At 37.7% G+C, this 24234-nt stretch overlaps 1 protein-coding gene across 4 annotated transcripts in view; it reads left to right on the forward strand.

The window, feature by feature from the left end:
- The window catches only part of gulp1.L (GULP PTB domain containing engulfment adaptor 1 L homeolog), a 106827-nt gene extending 86527 nt beyond the window's left edge, over nt 1-20300 (forward strand). For 2 of the 4 annotated variants that reach the window (XM_018236214.2, XM_018236215.2), the window contains 3 exons: nt 10580-10712; nt 13093-13187; nt 19923-20300. In XM_018236214.2, the coding sequence (XP_018091703.1) occupies nt 10580-10712; nt 13093-13187; nt 19923-19994 (300 nt within the window). In that variant the 3' untranslated portion in view covers nt 19995-20300. Of the gene's footprint in view, nt 1-10579; nt 10713-13092; nt 13209-14009; nt 14021-19922 lie in introns of all 4 variants that reach the window. The other 2 variants (XM_041576373.1, XM_041576374.1) reach the window with 2 other exon arrangements.
- The last annotated feature ends 3934 nt before the right edge of the window (nt 20301-24234 follow it).

Here is a 24234-nt window from a genome sequence, read left to right on the forward strand (position 1 = left end):
GTGACCTTGATTCAGACAGTACCTCAAATTATAACAATCAAACAATGTTTTATATACTGAGAAGTCGTTTGGACTTCTGTATCACCTTTATGCTGATGTCTACTTGTCTACTCCTGACCTCTATCCTGCTGTCCCTTTCTCAAGTTACAGACTGTCTCTCTGCTGTCTCCTGGATGTCTCAGCACCACCTGAAACTGTTCCTTTGATCTTCCCCAGTCCCTCAGATATCACAGTAAACAACACTACCTTTCATTCCACCTCACAGGCAAGCTGCCTATGAGTTATACTAGACTCACATCTGTCTTTTTCACCACACATTCAAACACTTGCAAAATCTTGTCGTATTCAACTGCGCAACATTGCCCGAATATGACCATATCTCAATTCAGAATCAACCAAAACACCTATTCAGTCTCTCATTGTCTCCTGCTTTGATTACTGCAACCTACACCTTGCAGGTATTCCAAGTCACCTTTCACAACTCCAGTCTGTTCTAAATGTGGCTGCTAGACTTATTTATCTATCTCACTGCTCAACATCAGCTGCTTCCATATGCATGTCCCTTCACTGGCTCCCAATCGCCTCTAGAAAATTACTCACATTCAAGGCCCTTAACAATGAAGTCCCTCCTTATATTTCATCTCTGATCTCCAAATACACTCCTTCACGCAACCTTTGCTCTGCTTCTGACCTTCACCTCGCTTCTGTCCATTCTCGTCTACAAGACTTCTCTCGGGCTTCTGCTTTTTTTGGAACTCTCTGCCTCAGAATTTCTCCTTCTTTCCAAACTTTCAAACGCTCCTTAAAGACCCACCTGTATAAAGAAGCTTATTCAATGTACCTTAATTAATCAATCATTGCTGTATCATAAATCACAAAATTGTTTCTAAAATCCTAATGCCTCGATTGTACCCTAACCTTTAGTTTGTAAACTCTAATTTGTAGGGCCCTCTAATCCTATTGTACTCTGTAAACCCTTGTTTGTCGTCCACTATTTATTCCCTGATTGTTAAAACAAAGGTAAAGCACCGCGTATCTTGTATATAAATAAAATGATGATGAGAATATTATTTGAGGCATGAGTTTGCAGTAGATCTAACACTGAAGAAGATGAAGGCTTTTCAGTAGGACTTGAGGAAAGAATTTTGCTTCTGGTTTCATCTCATAATTAGCCCTCACACTTCTTGCCTCTACATCCTCCTTCATGGCATTCCCTGCCCCATTTCTTCCTAAACTGCCCTCATCTTCTCCTCTTAAAGAAGAACTAAAGCTCAACAAAGAAGTAAGGTAGAAATTCTGCACATTTTATATTCTCAAGCAGTCCAAGGCCCCCACAGCCCTTTTGCAGTAAAGATCTGTGCCTCTGAAGATGCCCCTAAGCAGGGATGGGCAAATTTTTTAGCTTTGTTTCGCTGCAGAAATTACGCCCATAGACTTTAATGGGCATCACGACATTTTGGCGAATTTTTGGCGAAACAAAACAGGTCAAATTTGCCCATCCCTAGACCCTAGTAGCTCCCCAACTTCTTTTCTGCTAATTTGCTTCAGATGCTCAGTGCTGCTGTCAGTTTCTGAGCTTAGGGACTGTCTCATAATATACTGTATGAATATAAATGTCCTAATACAAGGTTGATTAATAAATAATTCAGATTCTCATCGCATAGCATCTTCAAAGCAGTGCAATTTGCATTCAGATTTACTAATCAGCCCTGCAGCATCAGTTTCTATGGCAAACCTCATTTTCTGTTTGATGATTTGTGACCACACAGCTTAGCTTCTCAACAGCTGCCCAAAGCACACTGAGCATGTGCATGCCACTGACATTCCTAACAAAATTAAAAATGGTGAGTTTTGAAAGCCTTGTTAATTATTTATTAGAGATGCTGGACCTTTAGGCTGCTGCAATAATTTCAGTATATAAAATGTGGCATTTATACTCATGTTCATTTTTAGGGTTTAGTTCTCCTTTAAAGCTTTGAACGCTCACCAGTCCTGCCAGGTGACCCACATTTTGCCAGGGTGGGGGCTGTTGGCCTTGAAACAAAAAATTGGGCCCAAAGTTACTCTGATTAAAGGAAGATATGACCACTTAAAGTACAAATCAACTCCAAAATACAAATTTGCCTAATAAAATAAAACATAATTCTAAGCACCTTTCTAAGGTAGAATTATTGTACATTTTTAGTGCTTTTAAGGTTGTTTGTAAAAACAATTGCTGTTAGTTCCCCAGCAAAGACAAGTCTATTAATCACTGCTTTCAATAGCAATACATATACAAATAACTTAAAAACAATAGAAAATGTGTAATGAATGTACTGCATACTGCAAAGTTGCTTAGAATTATGTTTTTTTAATTAGTGTTGACATTTCATTTAACCTTTGGCCACCTGTATTATTGCCAGCGTTAAAATAAACAGGTCTTGGAATTAAAGAATTTGTTTTGATGACACCCGACTGGCCCGATAGATATACTTTGTTTAAATAAAATGATCACTTTAAGGCTGCTAAAAACATGGGCAAGGTATTACCCTTACATTATAACATAACTCTATAGAAATAATTGCACACGACACCAAGAACACATTTTTTGGTTGGAGGGTAGGCCACAGCACTGTTTTATTAGCATTTAAACACTACAGTGTAGTTTTTAAACAAAAAATTCTCATTTTAATATCCCGAGATAAACCAGCCGACCTCTGCTCATGCCCAGCAGGCCGCTATATGACAATCCAAAAACGTAGCAAATTATAATGTCATGCCATATTTAATTGTTATGGCCACCAAATGTCAAAAACACAAAATTGTTACATATAATGCTGCATTTTATTAATTATTAAAACATTTAAGAGCCTAAAACATTTTTTGGGTGGGTGCAGTCCTTCTTCTTCGTCGACTCTCGCCAACTGACCCGATTCACAGGCGCCGCAGGTAATTTATACCCACCGGATAGGTTACCTGACTTCTCACAGCCAATCACCATCGAATCACCTCGATTGCCGGGCCCACGTATACAAGCAAGTCCACGCTCGGCAGGTGGGGTTAACCCCTACGTGCCCTCAACCTGCCCATGCTTGTGCAGGTATAATTCCCTGCCCAACACATTAACATTAAAGAATCCCAATAGGATTGCTTTGTCGCCGATATGGATTCATGCAGCTTAGTTAGAATACAAGTACAAGGTACAAATTTTAATATTACAGAAAAAAAGCATTTTTAAAAATGGGAATTATTTGATTAAAATGGACTCTATGAGATATGGTCTTCTAAGAGCTTTTTAGTTATTGGGTTTTGAATAAGGGATGTACTGCCTCTAGTAGGGTAGATAGAACACTACAGTGTCTGTTCTCTATATTGCTATAATCTATACTCCAATCATGATGTTTCGTGAAGCAAACTGAAGTTGGTGGACTACCAATATGTTTTTGTTAGACCTAATTATACTTCTGCCAGATTAATTCACAGGCACAGGAGTTTTGGTCCTCATACTGTATGAGGAACAAGGAAATCTAAAAGTTTCCTTTTTAAACCAAGTTTTTTTCAGCTATAACACATTTTAACAACCTTGTTATGCTTTGCATACAGACAGGGTCGGACTGGGGGGCCTGGGGCCCACCGGGACTGCTGTCCAGGGGGCCCCCCTCCGGCCCCCTGCACCCCTACTAAAATGCGTCCGCCCAGCAAACACCGCCGCTTGTCGCGAATGCGCAAGAGCGCCGTTCGGCGCGCATGCGCAACAGTGCCGTTCGGCGCGCATGCGCAAGAGCGCCGTTCGGCGCGCATGCGCAAGAGCGCCGTTCTGCGTGCATGCGCTGGCGGCGCTGCGCATCGTCGGAAATTTTTTTTTTTAGCTAGAAATATCTAGAGAAGGGTTCTGGCCCGGCGGGGGCCCACGAGGGTCGGGGCCAGTCCGACACTGCATACAGAAATCTTGCATGTCATTTAGTTACTGAAACTCTCACAGCTTTTGATGACTTGCATTGAGTCACTGAATCTAAGACTTTCCATTAGAACAATCTTGCTATACTTTCTCTCTAGTTTGTGGTTTTGGCCACACATAAGAGATAGTGTTTCCTACATTTGGTCTGTATTATTTGGAAAAAAAATTATTCTCTTTCTCAAGAACTGACTGCATTTTATTTTCACATGGGCGCTGGCTCATGCTTCAAAAACACTCATGTTTCCAGTTGGCCTGCCTTTAAGGGTCAGTTATTAAAAAAAAAGAAAGTTTGTATATGTGCCTGAAGACAATGCTTAATATTAGGCAAAGTTAAGCAGAGCTGGAAAAAAGGGCTATGGCTCATGGAGTGTTGAATTTCTTATTTTAAAAAGTCCAAGAACACTGTGCCAAGGGCTGAAACTCCTCCTACTCCTAGTGCAGGCTATTCATATGAAAGTCAAGAGGTAGCGCAAGCCCTCATTGAGAATTATTTATCTGGAAACCCAGCAGTCCAAATTCAGTATGGAACAGAACTAAGATACCTCCACAATACCTTATTTTCTTGTGTAAGAAAGATGGCAGTTGGCTTTACTCAAGTCAGCCTGAATGTAAATTGCACAAAAGGGACAAATTTATAAAAGGTAATGAAATTGTAACCTCAAAATTAGCCATAATCTCAAAGCATAGCCTGTTAAGCAGTTAAGGTTGGCATTGTTATAAGGTAACTGGATAACTACAAAAAGGCTTTCTCAACAAAACACAGACTTGGAACATAACTCTGAACAAGAGCACAGTTTTCTACTCCTAATGACTTCTGAAAAGATGAATGAGAATAGAGTTTGGGATTTAACCCCAGTTCTGGAACATGAGCCAAATGTTTGCCTTATAGCAAGGGTTCACATGCCCTCCCCAGCAAAATTAACAATTACTATATACCACACCAAGCACAAGTACAATGGCATGAAATAGATGAAACCATGGAACATGAACTAGTGTATATTTTTAAAATGATGAGTTAGTGACAAGCTCGGAACTTTAGCCTATTGTCAGCCATGTGTGATTGTTTTAAGGAGTGTGCCCCCTTATCATGCCCCTAGGCTACTACAATCCAGAAAATACAGTAGAGTTGCTACTTCTTCTGTCAGCAAATAGCCAGACCAAAGAGACATATGCATATTAAATAAAATGTTAGGTTCAAAGCCGTTCTTAGTAGACCTAGCAACAACAAAAACTGTAAAATGTAATTCAGCTGGGTTTGTTTCTAAAATGTCATGATGTCAGGCCCTTAACCATACAAAGTTGATTACTGCATCTAAACAGGCATGCTGCCAGGTTTCAGAGACTTTGTAGGAGCCAATGAAACTTTTACTTTGCCTTCAGCTTTTTAATGGAAAAGGAACATTTTATTCACTGGGGTGTACCAATTTGTTAAGAATCCTTAAGTGAATTCCATCACAGTTTTTTTCCATGGGCTAGTGCTCCCAATGCAGTGTTGCACCACCATTTTACTTTCATTTTACCAGTTGTCTGTAGGCGGTCTGAAAAAGATTGTCACCATTTTTATGGTATAGTTTTTCTTACTAAATTACAATGTAATTATACGCATTGCAAGTAATTTATTCTAGACAAATAGATTTTATTTCTACCATTTCAAATGCAATTCTTGAACCAATTAATGTATTGTATTTCTTGTTGTAATATTGGTGTGTAGGCAGACATCTTAGGTCATTGTCTCTGGTCATGTAGGCATCCATCTTAAGTCATTGTACCTGGTCACGTGCTTTCAGAAAGAGCTAGCACTTCGCAATGGAACTAATTTCAGTTATTTGTTTTCCCTACTCAATGTAACTGAAGGAGTTGTGGTGTGTGGTACATGTTGCTTTTTTTCATATACCTTGGCCTGCTTTATTAACTCTTACTGGCCTGTATCATGACACACCACAACTCCTTCAATTACATAAAGTAGGGAAAACATACCCAATTAGCATCCCACCAGCCCATAACTAAATTGGCATAGGTGGGAGCAAATGTTGCAACCATCACCTCACACTTGTAAGTAACATTTTTCGTGAAACATGAAGAAGTTATGATTTAGGCAAAAGTCTATAAGTTCTGACATTAAATCTATGTATTGACCTTACCAGTCACTTTCTGTTTCCAAAAAATAACGTATAGCTTGAAGTCCTTGTTTGTGTGAAATGGAGGAATAGAGAGACTCCACATCACATCCTACCAAAAGTGTGCCCTTCTCTACTTTAACTTCTGTTAATTTCTGTAATAGCTCACCAGTATCTCTAATATAGGATGGAAGGTTAGCCACAAACCTCCGTAGTTTCAAATCAATATACTGGCTTGCCTTTTCACAAAGATTGCCATTGCCTAATACTATTGGGTGACCCGAGGGTTTAGATCGATTTTTATGTACCTTTTGGTAGCATATAGAATGTCGGAGTATCTGAAATTTCTCTTAAGGATCCGAAGCGTGGATTAGCGGTAAATTTAACATTCAGCTGCCGGTTTGTGCCTGAGGCACGGTTCAGATTGCCAGAAAGGCAGTTCAGATACCCACAGAAGATTGCAGTTACACTTCATAATTTAACATCGACCGAATTGCCATATGGGAGGGGACTCCATGTGGGTGAAGGGGTTGGTGCCTACAGTGTAACTGATTGGGGGTTTGTAACGTATTAGCGCACTATGCTGTAGTTTACAATACAGCATATCTGATAATTTGTTTGCATTTCAGACATGTGTACAAGACCAACCCACTGCCTCCTGTTGGTTCGTCCTCCTGCTATTTACCTTCATTTTAATATAATCTATGTGCACTGGACATTAGGTTATTCTAAATAATTTATTAAAAGTTATGTTTTATTAACTAATCACCTCTGAGCTCTCGGAAGTGATGGATGGGAGGGTGCAGTCACATGGGTCAGTTCTTTTTTTCTCTCCTTTGCTATGTGAATAATCCATTTGACCCTGCACACCAACCTTTTGTTGATGGATGGTGCTCCCTAATCTCTGAGTTACATTGTATTTTTAATGCACTTTATGTCTCTTTTTGTAATTTGTTTTAATTAATTTGCACTGTTATACCTTTTATAATATTAAATGTAATAAGTTTATCTTTGATGCTCTAAAAGACCCTAGCCCAAAAGTGTCGAACTGTGAGCCTTCGCCCTCTGCATGCTGTATGCCGAGTAACCATTTGACTGCTGGTAGGAAGAGTGTGTGTGAAGTACATTAACCCTTCCAATATTAGAGTGTCTGGCCTCTCTCATCACCAGGGTGTGAAAACCATTTTCGTCCAACTTCAACTGAATATCCCTCTGTTGTGCAGTTCTTCTTCACCCTTGAAATCTTACCCAAAAGTAAATTGTCATTACAGATGCATACTGTGTAAGTGTAAATATGCACAGCCATTAAAAGATTTAAAATGTTTTTTAGCCATCAAGCTACTATTTTATACACATTTCTACAAATAAAAAAAAAAGTAAAGGTATAGAAGTAAACTTCAAGTTGAAGTCATTATGATTCAACATTTCTACAAACCCCTTCAGTTCATCTTCATGTCCATTCTAAATTAATAAAATATTGCATTTATATCTACACCAAAATATGATATTTGCAAATGACCATGGATGAAAAGATGTTCTCAATATCGAATTTAAATATTGTCAAAACAGAGTTCAAACTGATCATAATAACTGTGATATAACCAATCTCAACTAGTGATGGGCGAATTTGCGCCGTTTCGCTTCGCCGAAAAATTCGCGAAATTCGCGAAACGGCTAAAAATTCGCGAATTTATTCGCCTGCCGCGAATCGCGCAAATTCGCCGCAAATTTGCGCCTGGCGAATAAATTCGCCCATCACTAATCTCAACAAGTTAAGCTCCTGCACACCCTAATACAAAGAGCAATAGAGATACCTGGTGCTCAAAAGGTAGAGGCTCGGCCACCTCACAGGAACAGTTCAATAAAGAAATCCAATGGCACACAGGATTAGTGCAAGCAAGTCTGCCTTGCGTGTAAAGGGACGTGACCCCGAAACGTTGCACTCCGCATTAAACACGCAAGGCAGACTTGCTTATAACCAATCTCAAAACACATTCAGCCACTGCTCTAACCAAGCATAATAATACAATGCATGAAGTGAACTTTATTAATTTTGGCCACAGATAACCAATATACAAGACTCTGAGTTACTGTATTAGAAAACTATTACTACCTCAGTGAGTTTAACCAAATTGATTCCAAGAACAGAACCATGTGGCGTACAAACTACATGCACAAATATTCTGGAAAAGGATTTTACATGGAATAACAACTTGAATATAGATTCAGAGAGTTCCTAAACGAAAAATAAATTTCACACAAACCTTGCCATTCAGAAGTCCCCAAAGAATCATACTATTAAAGGTGGAACGTTAATAGGGATTCCCCTGGCTGATTTTGATTACCTTCAACTGGGGGTACAACTTATTTGATATTATCCAAACTAACAAAGCTGTTCAAATGCACCCCAGAGGCACACCATAAAGGAGTTTGTACATGTGCTTCAAGGCTAAGGTTGTTTACAACCTTAGGAGAGACTGTAAGGGCGGCAGATGGTTGTGAACATCAAATCTACCCATATAAAGAAAAGAAGACCACCAGACTCAGGCCTAACTAATATCCACCTGCCTCTCCCATCTGTAAAAATATGAAGAATGTGATACACCATCAAATATTCACAGAATGGGAGGGCACCTGTATGGTGGGGCAGCACTTACTACTGGTCCAGTCAGTGTATGTCATGGGGGTACATGTACAGTATATTATAGTATTGTTTTACATTATGTAGACAAATATCAAAGAAGAGCTTGAGACGTGAGTTAATAGCAAAAAAACAAAAAAAACCCAGTCCCAAGGATACCTCACATAGGCCTAATGCTATTTCTGAGGTTAATGTTACGAATGGGAGCTACTAGCTAATTAGAGACATGTGGATACACTGCAAGTTTGTATAAACATAACTAAAGATACAAAGACATTGAAGTGAAACTGATACTTATAACTTTAAATCCCAACCACACACTTCAAAGCAAACAAGTTCAGTGTAATACATGCACCAAGTATCTAAACTGTTAAGACATAACTTTTAATGTAGTATACTTAAAATAAGATCGCTCATGAAAACACATTCACTGCTGTAGCCAAAAAGCTGCAGTGCTGGACACGTGTCCTTAAAATACAAACAATTAAAAACTGCATATGGTGGAACGGTGGTGCCGGAAAACAAAGTCAAAATAAATGGCACCTTTCCAGGAGTTAGACTAGAGAAGCCTTAGTGCATAGCTACCCGCTCCCACCCTTCCATTTGTGCCCAACGAGTGCAAAGAAACCTGCCTATCTACGTAGGGACAGGGTGGAAACTAGGCTAACCACTGTCCACCTATGCCACCCAATGCGTTTCACCGACTACATCAGCTTCTTCAGGGGCATAAGTGGCGAGCATTCACCAATTCCAAGTTTAAATAGGCGAGTGTATAATGGTGTGCCGCAGATCTCGCGACCTTTCGCAGGACGCGACTTCCGGATATGCCTGATGCCGTCACATGACTGTGTGACCAGATGGGGCGGAGTACATGCCCGTTCCCAGAAAATAGCTTCAAGTGGATGTATGGCGCAAGCGCGCCCAATGCGGCTTCAAATAGACGTATGGCGCATGCACACCCAATGGATGAAGCTGCGCAGCCGTATTGACTGCGCCACAATATGAACCCCATTAAACAAATGCGGCTGGGTTTGTTTATTTGCCCGTTACTAACTTGTCGATACTGCGCATGTGCTACCAGTAAAATCTTACATGCCTTAAAGGAAAACTATACCCCCAAAATGAACACTTAAGCAACAGATAGTTTATATCAAATTGAATGACATATTAAAGAATCTTACCAAACTGGAATATATATTTACATAAATATTGCCCTTTTACATCTCTTGCCTTGAGCCACCATTTCGTGACTCTATCTGTGCTGCCTCAGAGATCACCTGACCAGAAATACTACAACACTTAACTGTAAGAGGAAGAAGTGAGGAAGCAAAAGGCAGAACTCTGTCTGTTAATTGGCTCATGTGACCTTACATGTGGTTTGTATGTGTGCACAGTGAATCGTACGATCCCAGGGGGCGGTCCTTATTTTTTTAAATGGCAATTTTCTATTTATGATTACCCAATGGCACATACTACTTAAAAAGTATATTATTATGATAATGGTTCATTTACATGAAGCAGGGTTTTACACATGAGCTGTTTTACTCAGTATCTTTTAATAGAGACCTACATTGTTTGGGGGGTATAGTTTTCCTTTAAGAGAAGAGTTAAAGAATTAAAGGGGCAGGGTCTAATTCATACAGAAGACTACATCTTGGTTTTAGTGGGGATGCAATATACATATGTTGAGAGTGATTTGAACAACACAAATGATGAATGAAAAAAATTTAAAAAATGAATAATGAATGTATTATTCTGAGGTTAACAAGAATTTTTGCTTCCAATGAGAGGGCTATCATGTAGTCAAATGGAGTAAGCAAAGAGACTGTATACATGTTGTCTACTGTATATGTTCAGTATTAAAGTTGCAATTCTTTTTTACAGACAGACAGTTCAACACCCCAGTCACCGTCTACTGATTTATTCGATATGATCCCTTTTTCTTCCATCTCACCTGAGTCACCTACACGGAATGGAACTCCGCCTCCTCTTACACCTATCAGATCAAGTGAGACCAGTAAGATTTGTTTTCTTTATTGATTTACCTTCATTTATATTGTTACTGATGGCATGCTTGTTAACCGGGTTTATTTGCCACATTGCCTTGGAATAATCTTTGGATTTTACCTATCCAGCTCTAATTACAGTCATCTGGGCTATGGGATAGGTTCTATAGGTTTGTTCTTAAGTTGAATTTGTTTGTAAATTCGAACAGGTACATTCACCTATTGCATGCAACTGAAGCTGGCCACAGACGATTCATCGTACGATTGACTTCACCATCTCCCGACCTGCCACTAACCATTCCGATCAAATAAAATACAAAAGAATAGATCAGCCGATATTCTGCCCCTGACAGCAATCGTACGAAAGTTATGTCCGACCAAAGCTAGTGACAGTCTCCCACTGAAAATCGTAAGATCAGCAATACATGCAGAGATATTATCGGCAGCTGACAGAAATCTTTTAACCTTTCCGATCGAACAAACGACTGATCTCCACCGGACGAAAAATGTCGGGACTCTCCACACACGGTCCGAAAATCATACGAATCCTCGATTCGTACGATCAGATCTTTGCGTCTATGGCCAGTTTAAGACAGATGTTTGGATTAACAAAGTATTTTTACTTTTCTGTACATACTGTATGTATTTTTACTTTTTTTGTGCTCTGCAGTAGACAACACACGACATAATGGATTGGGACAGGTGATTTATGAAAGATAAATGCTAATAAAGGCCGAGCAAACCACAGACCATTACTGTAATAGCCTCTGTTTGTAAGTGTGAGTTGTATGTATGTTGCATGTTTGTAACTCAGGGACTCCCTGTATATTATCACTATTGTCAAAACCTTCCATTTTTTCTTTGCAATATTGCAGAAATCCTTAGGAGCCTGCAACTTCCATAGCAGAAATACTGCACTATAGCAACTCAGTCCAGCTCTTATTTTAACCAAAGCAACTCATATGTGCTACACCCTAGCCAGCAGCTAAATACATAAGTTGTTTGAATGTGACCGTGTTTAGGTAATGATGGGTCATGGGTACACTAACAATGGACAGCAAATTTTTACTGCATGACCATACAGCATATTTATACAATGCTGCCCGCTTTTCACCTTCAGGATGCTATGGATGTAGGTTTTCAATGAGGCCTTTTACAGGGGTGTAACTACAGAGGAAGCACACCCAGCTGCTGTTGGTAAAGCAGGTCAAACTCTAGACATTTTGGGGGCCTGAAAAATAATTTGCTGTGGGCCCAGTAATATCTAGTTATGCCACTGGCCTTTTACTTGCTATGTGCCCTATGGCAGGTCATAAGGACATAACAAGGTTTCACCATTTTGCATTTGGACCTAAATTTGCTGCAAGGAGCAGGGCACAGCCAGATCCTGGGCAGAATTGTAGTCTTGGGCTCCTTAGTGCTCTTGTGCTTCTGCCCAGAGTCTACAGAAAAAGTCTATATCTGTTATTTCTAGACAACAAATTACACAGCTGTCTGCCTTTCCTAAGGTTTCATTTATAAAGATTATGGCATGGTGCAGAATGCAAAATCTGACACTAACTGCTATGTTTTTTTGCACCTTTGCACCAAGCACACCTGCACAAGGGGCAGGTTTTAGCACTCAATACAAACTCACAAGTTAGGAAACACTGGCAGAGTGTAACGGTGCAAGGTGCAACAAAGCATGTTACTTCTTACTTAATGCCTGTCTATGACAAGCTTAAGTACAGGGCTGCTTGAGCCTAATGACACAGTGCTAGAGTGATGAACAAGTGACCATGTATTCACACCTCATTTAAAACAGCCAATTGAATTGCAGCAAAGGTGGAATTCAGTTCAGAGGCCTGCATATGTCCTGCACTCCAGTTCCTTTATTCAGCATCACAGTATTCATTAAGGAGGTACACTGGTGACCACCTTCTCAACCATAATAATTGGTTGCTTTGTGAAGAGCACAGTCAGACTGCACTATTCCTCCTTATCATGGTCTACCTAATACACTTTGGGCCTCTGAAGCCTCCTGCCTTAAGGTACATTATTATCTGGCACACTTCAGGCACAATTAATTACATTAGAATATGGCTGGTGTGCAGTGAAATCTATTGAAAAGTTATTTCACTGCACTTCCTCCATATTTACAAGTAATATGCTCAGCCCACTTGTATTAACTAATACACTGGGGTGGGGAGGCCGGCTTATCCCTAAACCTACACGTGCAGTGGGATGGCCGCTGTAAACGAATGCAGGAGCATTCCAGATTTTCCCACTTTGGAGTAATAGTTTTAAAACTACACTAGTGGAGTAATACAAATATACACATATAAAAATGTTTTTGTTCTAGTTTATGTCTACTTTTCTGCTTTTATATGTCTGCTTTTTTTTTTTTTTTAGAAAAAGATCTTTTTGGAGCAGAACCTTTTGATCCATTTTGCTGTGCAGCCGGTGACTTTCCTCCGGACATACAATCCAGACTGGATGAGATGCAGGTGCATGATGCATTTTAAAATGTAATGATCACATAAAGGCTTGTGGCTCCTTTAGTGTACCATTATAAAGGTCTCAGAGCCCTATGTTGAGTCTTGTAAACTACAGAAGCAGTAAAAATGGTTGCACACAAGGTCACCTGAGTGCAAAATTCTAACCATTAGCAAATCACCAAATTCTCTCACTCTGTATGGAGGAGTCTCCATAGGGACATCAATAACTGAATGTAAAAAAAACGTAATCAAGAAAATAAGTGGCCCTATAAATTGGATCTCACCACTTGGGATCCACGGTGTTACTAAAACACACCCTTTATATTCCTATTGTATTTCTATTTAGGGTGGAGAAACTAGATAAAATGCCATCAAAACCACTTAACCTACCTTCCACTGGTTTAACTACACCCCTAGCCCCCTTATCCCCCTGGTACTCACGTTACATGGCTCTAATTCCTCTATAGTTACTCCAGTGGAAGGTGTAGGTTTTCGACCTTACATAGCAATACAATTTAAGGAAAACATAAACAATCTGTCCTGTTACATATTATATCTAACAGAAATGAAGACATATACTGGCTAAGAGAAACTGGTTAATATTTAATTCTTTTTTTAAATAGAGAAAAAAAAACATCACATCATGCAATCTAAATGTACTTTAACCGTTGTTCCTGTGGTTGCATGAAGGAAGATGCCTTTGTGCAAATATGAATAAGTAATTTGGAATGTGAATGATTATACTTTTTTTAAAAATATAGATATACTTCCTATTATTATTTAGATTAAAATTTCTATTCTCATTTCTTTTGTGCTTTCATGGAAATCTAGCGTCAGAGATGGTTAGTATTGCTGTGTTTATCACTTACCATATCCCATTGGTCTTGATATGCTTTTTATTATGTACATATATATTTTTGCTCCAGCAATTTTTGCACCTAACAACGGGGAACAAAGTCTTAATTTAAAAAAGGTTTTCCTACTGTGTCAGATAAAGCCCTTGGTACTTCAAAATTAAGGGTGCATTAAAATATAAATAAGAAATGCATCAGCAGGCATTTCTTAAAAGATTTACACTTTTGTGTTTTTTCACAACAAGCAAGTTAACAGTTTCTCTTACTTTCTAACATAAAGCTACAGACATTCAGACATAGAAAAGCAATCTTCAAAATAGTGCTTTAAGTTTTTGGAACTCCTCCATATAGAGTACATTATTCTCTATATACTGTAATCCACCAAGGTAACACCTTCTACCCATTTATCCACTGTGACATGTATAGACACACTCCTGAGAAATGAAAACAGATGAATTATAAATTGTAAATGTACAAAAATCTATTATACTCAAATTTATTTACAAAAATGTTTTACCTTTGATCCATTTAACTTCATGTTGTAACAAGAATTGTTTTTTATCGCCTCCTCTTACAGGAGCGATGGGTAGGATGTTATACACTCTAACCAGCACCCAACCCTACCTGCTGCTTGCCAATTTATGCCCAACCCTTCAGTCCTCTTCTGTTTTTTAACCCACCTATATCCCACCCTTCTGATTTTGTCACACATATCCAGGGTTATGTGGTGATGTAACTGGAGGGTTTTGGTTTCAGTAAGTCAGTCACCAAAAGGGTTGCCACTCAACCATTATCTCAACAGCTAAGATGAGAAACAGTATTAAAAATGTATTGGCAATATACTTGGTGGTTAATTTGTAATCCCACATTGTTCAGATTTTGGCCCACCCAATCCATGCTAATGCATGCTCCCATCACACGTTCTTACTAGTTATGGTTTATTGCACAATACCAAATTGTGTGCCCTTTATTACACAAGGGTGAGTGAGTATACTCTCATTGATTTATAGAGATAGATCCCATTACTGAACACACTAAAGAGGAATACACAAAGGTATCTAGTATCAGCTAGTGATGGTAGCACATGGGTCACACTGGACTCTCTTACCCATATGGGCTCTTGCTAAGTGGAGGAGGAACATAGAGGGTGCAACTACACCTCCCTGATGTGGTAATGAAGCAAATAGGATGCCAGGGGTTCACATAAAACAAAAGTTAATTTCAAAACATAACAGGCTTGTACTCAAGGATCTTTGTGGTAGAACTGTTAACTGATACAATCAAGGCAGGGCTTAGCCACGTGACACCACTCTGGAGATGCGTGGCAGATTTAAGATAAACCTTTTGTTTACCAGCTAGAGGTCTGGATCCTCTCCAGTGGAATTGTTTATGGAGCAGAATACTAAGCCTGAATCCCTTCAGTGCTGCTGTGCCTTCACTTTATGCCAATTATGCATATGGGAGAGCCACCTTCAGTTATCAATCCTTAGGCTGCTATTTGTAGCTATGTCTCTCTATCTTAAAGGAATTGTTCAGTATAAAAATAAAAACTAGGTAAATAGATGGGCTGAAAGGCTGTTTCTAATATGGTTAGTTAGGCAAAAATGTAATGTATAAAGGCTGGAGTGACTGGCTGTGTAACATAATAGTCAGAACACTACTTCCTGCTTTGCAGCTCTCTTGGTTTCCACAGATTCCACAGGTTACCAAGCAGTAACCAATCAGAGACTTGGGGGCACATAGGACATAACTGTTTGCTTTTGAATCTGACCTGCATGCTAAGGATCATTTGCAAACTCACAAAAAGTTTTGTCCCATGTGCCCCCCCCCCTTTAAGTTGCTGACAAACTCAGAGTTAGAGAGCTGAAGCAGGAAGTTGTGTTCTGTTATGTTTTGTTGGGCATTGAGTCACTCCAGCCTTTATTGATTATGTTTTTGGCTAACTAACTATTAGAAATATTTTTAATAGCCTATCTATTTACCCAGTTTTTATTTTTACACTGAACTCATCCTTTAAATTCATTGAAGGTATTTTGACTAAATTAGTCCTATATCCTACTAAACCATGCTCATAGGGTGCCTTTTCCCCAACTTTCACCAGAAGGGTTGTCCCTCTAGGGCAGGACTCTTTACAGGGCCTTGTTGACACCAGGCTCCTCAGCAGACTTACTCATGGGTCAGAAGATAGAGGCCAAAGATGAAGAACCATCCCTTTATAATCATTATATTAAGGCAGTGGTCCCCAACCAGTAGCTCGTGAGCAACATGTTGCTCTCCGTGGCCTCAAAGCAGGTGCTTATTTTTGAATTCAAGACTTGGAGGCAAGTTTTGGTTGTATAAAAAACAGGTGTACTGCCAAACAGAACCTCAATGTAGGTTGACAATCCACATAGGGGCTACTAAATGGCCAATCAGAGCCCTTATTTGGCACCCCAAGAACATTTTTCATGCTAGTGTTGCTCCCCAACTCCTTTTACTTCTGAATGTTGCTCACGGGTTCAAAAGGTTGGGGATCCCTGTATTAAGGCATGACAGAATGTGGTCACTGACTCTAGGGGCCAATAACAAATACCCTATTGAGTAACTTAGATACAGTACCAGGACCTAGCAACTAGGGGATTTCTGTTTTTTAGGGGATTACCATTCAAATGGACTGTTAACAGATCCCTACATCTGTAGATTAACACTCTGCATCCATCCTCTCTGTAGCTTAGAAAGTAGGAGCCATTACATAACAATAGTGCTTTGTTTATTTGGTATTAGGAATTTGAAAGACCATTCCATACTGACGGACATACCCTAGATACATATTAATACTGTATAAGTAAACAGTCCACGGCTGCAGTGGCTCAAGGAGTTTTGCACACCAGTCAAGCAAGATACACTGATGATCTCAATCTCCACATGGTTCTCAAGGAAAACGCTATTATACAGTCATGATATATAATGCCTCATCCCTTATATTTGCTCTTAAATTAGTATGGAAATATTTATAATAAATCCATAATAAAAACTGTTTATCAGAAAAATCAATCAAGCAGTAGTAAGGTATTAAATAATAAACAGTCATTCATAAAATATTCTTAACAGTTATACTTAATTCAGTCTTAAAGGGATTCTGTCGTGATCTTGACGTGTACTTTTTATTTCTAAATTATATTGTTTACACTGCAAATACTTCACTCAACCATAAAAAATTTCATTCCTGACCCAACAAGTGCATTTTTTTATAGTTGTAATATTGGTGTGTAGGCTCTATCTCAGGTCATTTTGCCTGGTCATGTGCTTTCAGAAACAGCCAGTGGTGCACTATGGAACTGCTTTCTGGCAGGCTGTTGTTTCTCCCACTCAATGTAACTGAAGGAGTTGCAGTGGGACATGAATTTTTACTATTAAGTGCTGTTCTTATATATACCAGGGAGCTGTTATCTGGTTACCTTCCCATTGTTTTGCTGAATGGCCGCTGGTGTGGGGGGGGAGGGAGGGTGGTGATATCACTCCAACTTGAAGAGTGACTGAAGTTTATCAGAGCACAAGTCACATGACTGGGGGCACCTGGGAATTTGGCAATATGTCTAGCCTCATGTCAAATTTAAAAATTAAATATAAAAAAATCTGTTTGCCCTTTTGAAAAAACTGATTTCATTGCAGAAGTCTGCTGGAACAGCACTATTAACGGTTGCATTTTAAAAAAAACAAGTTTTTTCCAAGACAGTATCCGAAATCTGTCTTACCGCCTGGAAGTATGCAGAATCTGCAAAGAATCACACAACCATGAAATTCAAAAATAAAATCATTACAAGAATAATTAAAAGTGACAGAATGTAAGTGTTCCTACAATGACCAAAAAATAAATGTTCCTACTCAAGGCAAATTTACCTTAAACTACTAGGCCACCCAAATGAGGGCTACTAAGTTGTTTTTAAAGACAACATTTTCTGCAGTAAATTTCTGAAATTAAAATGTTTGTCTGGTGCCTGAGGTGACCTGTGTCTATCTTCAGATTAACACTGCAGCTTGACCCCTCTGAGACTCAAGCCTCCAGCTTCCCAAAATAATCTTAAAATTGAGTTCAAAGATTTAGAGAAAAGGGTTTATTGGTGGCTGACATTTATGATGCTAGAAGCAAACCTGTTATTCTGAAAAGGAATTCTATTCTTATTAAAACAAATCCTAAAGAACATGTTTATTTTTTTATAGAAAATGTTAAAGGGGGTTTTAACATTTGAGTTAACTTTTAGTATGATATTGAGAGTTGTATTCTGAGACAATTTGCAATTGGTTTTCATTTTTTATTATTGAAAGTTTTGAGTTATTTAGCTTTTATTCAGCAGCTCGTCAATTTGCATCTTAAGAAATCTGGTAACTGGTATAAAATTACCCTAGCAACCATGCATTGATTTGAATAAGAGACTGGAATATGAATAGGAGAGGACCTGAATAGAAGGATCAGTAATAAAAAGTAACAATAACAATACATTTGTAGCCTTACAGTTAGCGACGCCCATTTGAAAGCTGCAAACATTCAGAAGAAAAAGGCAAATAACTATAAAACTATCAAAAATAAATAATGAAAACCAATTGAAAAGTTGCTTAGAATTGGCCATTCTATAACATAACAAAAGCTACATTAAAGGTGAACCACCCCTTTAAGTTTTAATTTAATGAAGAAGCATATGTTATTAAAGGAATTGTCAGAAAACCAGGAGACTTTCTGAAAGTGATTCTATAATATCTTTTTGTTTTCCAATCGACAGAATGTTTTTTTTTATTTTTAATAAATAAAGGCTAGAAACAGACCCATGCATCAAGAGTCTAAAAAGTCTATCAGAAAAATGTGCCCAAAAACTCATAGGAGATGAAAACTATAATTGTTCAATTTTAACAGAGAGTTTGTCAGCAAAAGCATTGTCATATTGGCTTTCTGTCATGACACAGTGCTAATACATCTGATTATGTTTTACATTACAAATTCTCCCAATGGTTCATCTGTAAACTACTTTTATACTGTACATTTTAACTGAGACAACATTTCAGTTAAAAAAAGTTTTATCTTGACTAACTAATCCAGTTCAATAAAAATTCCAAAAGGAACATTCTAGAACATCAAAGAAACACCCCCTGCTGTCTTGTATAGATCCATAAAGATGAAAAAAAAATCATATAATGTCAAGACTAAATAGAATTTTATGCTGTACCAATCCTTTAAAGCTCATTTAACTGAATGTTCTCATGCAAAGAGGTCATACTTAAAGAATGTTAACTTTTTGTATGTTATAGAGTGGCCCATTCTAAGCAACTTTTCAATTGGTTGTCATTACTTACTTTTTATCAGTTTTTAATGATTTGTCTTTTTCTTCTGACACTTTCCAGCTTTCAAATAGGGGTCACTGACCCATTCAGGCCCTATCATATTAATTTCCAGTCTCTTATTCAAATCAGTGCCTGGTTGCTAGGATAATTTGCACCCTAGCAACCAGATTGCTGAAAATGCAAACTGGAGAGCTGCTGGATAAAATGCGAAATAGCTCATAAACTACAAATAATAGTTCATTTGAAGGTGAACAACCCCTTTAAGTAAAGTCCAAGATACTGCTTGAGGTAAACAATGCTTGTATTATGGATGGGCATACTACTGTAAGAGCATCTACAATATAATGTCTAATCTATGTCTACATTCTCTCTCCCTGTGCTTGCTCTCTGTGTTATTGTGAATTGGTGCCATTATGGGGCAGATTTAACAAGGTTCGAATAGTAAATTCGAGTTCAAATTTTTGAGTTTCAAAATTCACACATCCGAATTTTACTCCCCCCTGTTCAAATGTAATGCCATGAATGTTATGAAAAAATCTGTTGCAAACATAATCATGTTCATTTTCTTAATTTTTAGGAGGGGTTCAAAATGGGATTAACAGTAGAAGGAACAATTTTTTGTCTGGACTTTGCTGACCATAGAAGCTGATACCATCAAAACAGTACAACCATCCTTTGTAATACACCTATATTTTATGTGTTTACTTTTATGTTTTATCTTCTGTATGAGCCAAAAACATTACATTCAATTAACACAATGAGTCATTCTGGAATACAGAATATAACATACTTTTTAGATCAATTATTGTTTAGTGATGTACCTTTATCCTATATATAACTAATAGAAATTGAAAGCCACCATTCAATTCTTATGTAAGTCTTAGGGGATTATTTACTAAACTCCGAATGCAAAAATCACGAAAAATTTGTGACTTTTTTTGTTAAAAAATCAGACTTTTGAAAAATCATGAATTTTTCGGAATTTATCAAACCCTCAGGTTGGAAAAGTCTGAATCTGAAAATCTGGCATCTCCAACCTGTCAAGGTTGCATATAGGTCAATGGGAGTCCCAAGGATTTTTTGATGTGCGCTGGGTTTCGTGCAATACCCCGAAGTTTTTGGGTGAAAATTCTGGAAATAATCGTGAAATTCATGGAAATCGGATAAAAAAAATCCCAAAAAATCTTGAAAATTGGATTTTGACCCGAAAAGCACAGTTTCGGGAAAATGTATTTATAAATATGCGTATAAAATCAGAGCGGATTTGGTCGGAGTTTGTAGTAGAAAATATTGAGATAAATTCGGACTTTGATAAATAACCCCCTTTAGTGCTTTGGAGCACAAATACTACAAAAGCGCTGTAGTTGTTGGTTTTTGTTCTTAATTTGACTTGCAATCTAATACCAGTACTCTCAAAACATTTTTAGAAGAGATAGCTACAGAAAGGGGGTTATTTATTAAAGTCTGAATGTTAAAAGTTTTTTACTCTGAAATCTGAATTTTTTTTCATAATTTATTATACCCCAAGGCTGCAAAAAGTCAGAACCTGAAAATACTCCATCTTCAACCTGTTAAGGTCCTGTAGAAGTCAATGGCAGAGGTCCTATTTGCAATTTTAAGATATTATTGTCTGCACTGGCTTTCATACGATAATTCTAACATTTCAGTGTTTTCTGCCAAATTCATGAAAAATACTGACTTTTTTGGGCGCCAAATCTGAAAAATTCAGAAAAAGTCACGGTTTTCATACATCAGAAAAAATTGTATTTTAGTGAATAACCCCCAGAGTGTATATGTATTCATTTTATGGTACTGCAGTTTTAGGGAAAGACAGCATTTTAAAATAATGTAAAGCACTTTATGTCTTAAATGGTCTACTATTTTTATAAAAAAATATATAATTTTATTCCTTGCTTTAAACATTAATTGTTGTGTAGTGATGCACTACATCACCTAGTAAGTCAACAAAAAGAGGTTAAATCTTTAAAATATTTCATTAAAATATTCACAATGATCATAGCAAAACACATTATGGTTATGGTATTAAATTGAGTAAAGATTCCAGGTATCCAGGTATGAACGTTCAATTTAATACTCTTGCATTAGTGCCCATGATGATCTGTACAGAGTTAGCTGTTTAGCCTTGACCTATTTGTCCAGTTCATCCTAAATCCGCTCAATGGGTTACAGTAATTATTTTATTTAATCTTTCTTCTTCAAATAATTCTGACAGATCTTAAATGTATGCTTAGCATCATTATCCTGTTGCATCATACCAGACCATTGCACTGAAGAATACTGTGGTAGCACCTTTAATTCAGAATCCCAGTCACTCTATGAATCTCTTAAACTTTAAAGCCAGAAAAACAGCTTTCAAACTTGGCTTCATTAGTCAACAATACACATTCTGCAACAGACAATTTATTGTCATTCTTGGCCCAAGCAAACCTCTTAAACCTGTTTTGTTGCCTTAACAGAGGTTTATGAGATGTTACATGACCCTTGCACTTTGCTTCCTGAAGACTTCTCTGTACTATTGAAATGAACACCTTCTGATGTTTGCCTTCATTAATCTGTGCCTTATTATCTGGTTCGCTCAGTCTTCTGTTATGCAGGATAATGACCATTATGTTCTTGGAATTTGATCTTGTCATTGATGAATGAGCGTTCTTACCTCTTTTTTGATTCTGTTTGATAATGTAAGCCACATCAAAATGTTTACATTCTAATTAGATCTATATTGTTTGGAATAAAATTAGTTACAACAATTTCTTAAAATGTACATATGCCTAAAATACATTTTGAAATTGAAATGTACATTGGTTGAAATGATACAGATGCTAAAATAACAGGGTTACTCAAGTGTAGAAATTATCTTAGCATTCCAAATTTCCTAACTGTACAACAACAGTAATCTTAACTGTGCTTTTTTGGTAAAATACACTCCAACATACAACCTTTACAAACACCATTTCCCTTTGTCATGCTAGATTAATGGCCATAACAAAGCTTATATGAAATCCTTGTCCAGCCAATGGATGTATTGCATGAAGGAAGGGCCGATTTATTAATTTTTGAGATTGTATATTTGTTATTTAAAATAACACAACAAAAAAAATGATCTTGCTTTTATTTGCATTACATTTTTTTAATCTCAAATATTTTACTTATTGAATTATTGCTTTTTGAAGCAATACTTTGCTTCAGAAAAACCTGCCAGGAAACTATGAAAATAGTTGGTAAGTGTTTTATCAGCATTTAAGCAACTTTATGTAATTTTTTTCCACCAATAAAATTTTTTTTCGGCTCATAGAAAACAAATGGAAACATTTATTTTTTATTTGTGATTGACTTTTTTACCACATTACTTGACTGTGAAAGAAAAGTCAAGATTTTTTTTTCTGATCAATTTTTTTAACATGATCTCAAAAATAAATAAACCTGCCACTAAAGGTGACTATAGACACACAGATCCTATTGTACGAATCAAGGATTCGTACGATTTTCGGATCGTGTGTGGCGACATCTTTTGTCCGGTGGAGATCAGTCGTTTGGTCGATCGGTCAGGTTTGATTTTGACCCGACCGATCCCGCCGGAGCCCATGGCACATACGGCCGAACAATCAGATTACCCCGATATAGCCATGCTCGTTAATGGCATATCAGGGAAAGATCCACTCGTTTGGCGATGTTGCCAAACGAGCAGATCTTTGTGTCTATGGCCACCTTTAGGGTGCCAGAATGGACAAAGGGAATAAATAGCAATGCTACTATATGATTCCATAAGTAGCAGTGGCGTAACTAGATATTACTGGGCCCCACAGAAAATAATTTTTCAGGCCCCCAAAATGTTTAGAGGTTGACTTGTTTCTCTAATTTATTGAAATTGTATATGAATTAGGGCCTCATGGGGCCCCTATACCTCCTGGGCCCCCCTGCAGCCGCAGGGTCTGCTTCCTCTATAGTTACGCCCCTGATAAGTAGTAATTATTACATGATTCCAATCTTTGACAAGAATGTGACGTATACTGAAATATCTCATATGAGGATCATTTGCAAATTCACTAGTTCTTCATTAGTGATGGGCGAATTTGGGCCGGTTTGCTTCACGCGAAATTCGCGAAACAGTGAAAAATTTGCGAAACTGCTCCAGCGAAAATGCGCAGCGCCCAAAAAAACGGACGCCAAGAATTTTCGCTGGTGAATTTATTCGCCGGCGGCGAATCGCGGGAATCCACTGCGAAATTGTGCCTGGTGAATAAATTCGCCCATCACTATTCTTCATTATAAACTATATAATTGAATAATTCACCAAGGAAGAAAAAATGGGAACAGTTCACAGCATAAAGTGGATATATTTATGCAACATAGGTGTATTCCTAGCACTTGTAGTTTCCGGGGTATGTACATATAATTTACATAATTATGGACCACATTCAGATGTTTCCATGTCACTCTGTTGTACACCAAGCAATAAAATCAAATGCTTAAATCTTTATTGACTGATCTACATTTCACAGTATTGTAAATAAATGTTGTCAAATGTTACAAAATGTATACTTGTGATTACCCTGAAAGTCTACTTATTGTTTTATATAGGAACATTATATATACAGATCTTCAAGATCTACATATAATCACCCGACATTCCAGAAGAAACAAAATTTGACTCCAGAGTGTTTTTTTTTAATAAATATTCAAATTTTTGCATGACAATGTTAATTATACATAAGCTATCTGCATCTTTACAAAGACCTAATAGTGAATTCAAATGCAGAGAAGAACCAAATTGCCGGGTCTCCGCTCTACTACAGTATCATACAATACATTTTTTGACTGATTCCTATAGCTCCACCCTGTAATCATTATGCAAACCTTTTATCTTGATT

Source organism: Xenopus laevis, chromosome 9_10L (assembly GCF_017654675.1).
Source record: "Xenopus laevis strain J_2021 chromosome 9_10L, Xenopus_laevis_v10.1, whole genome shotgun sequence".
Classification (NCBI taxonomy): Eukaryota; Metazoa; Chordata; class Amphibia; order Anura; family Pipidae; genus Xenopus; species Xenopus laevis.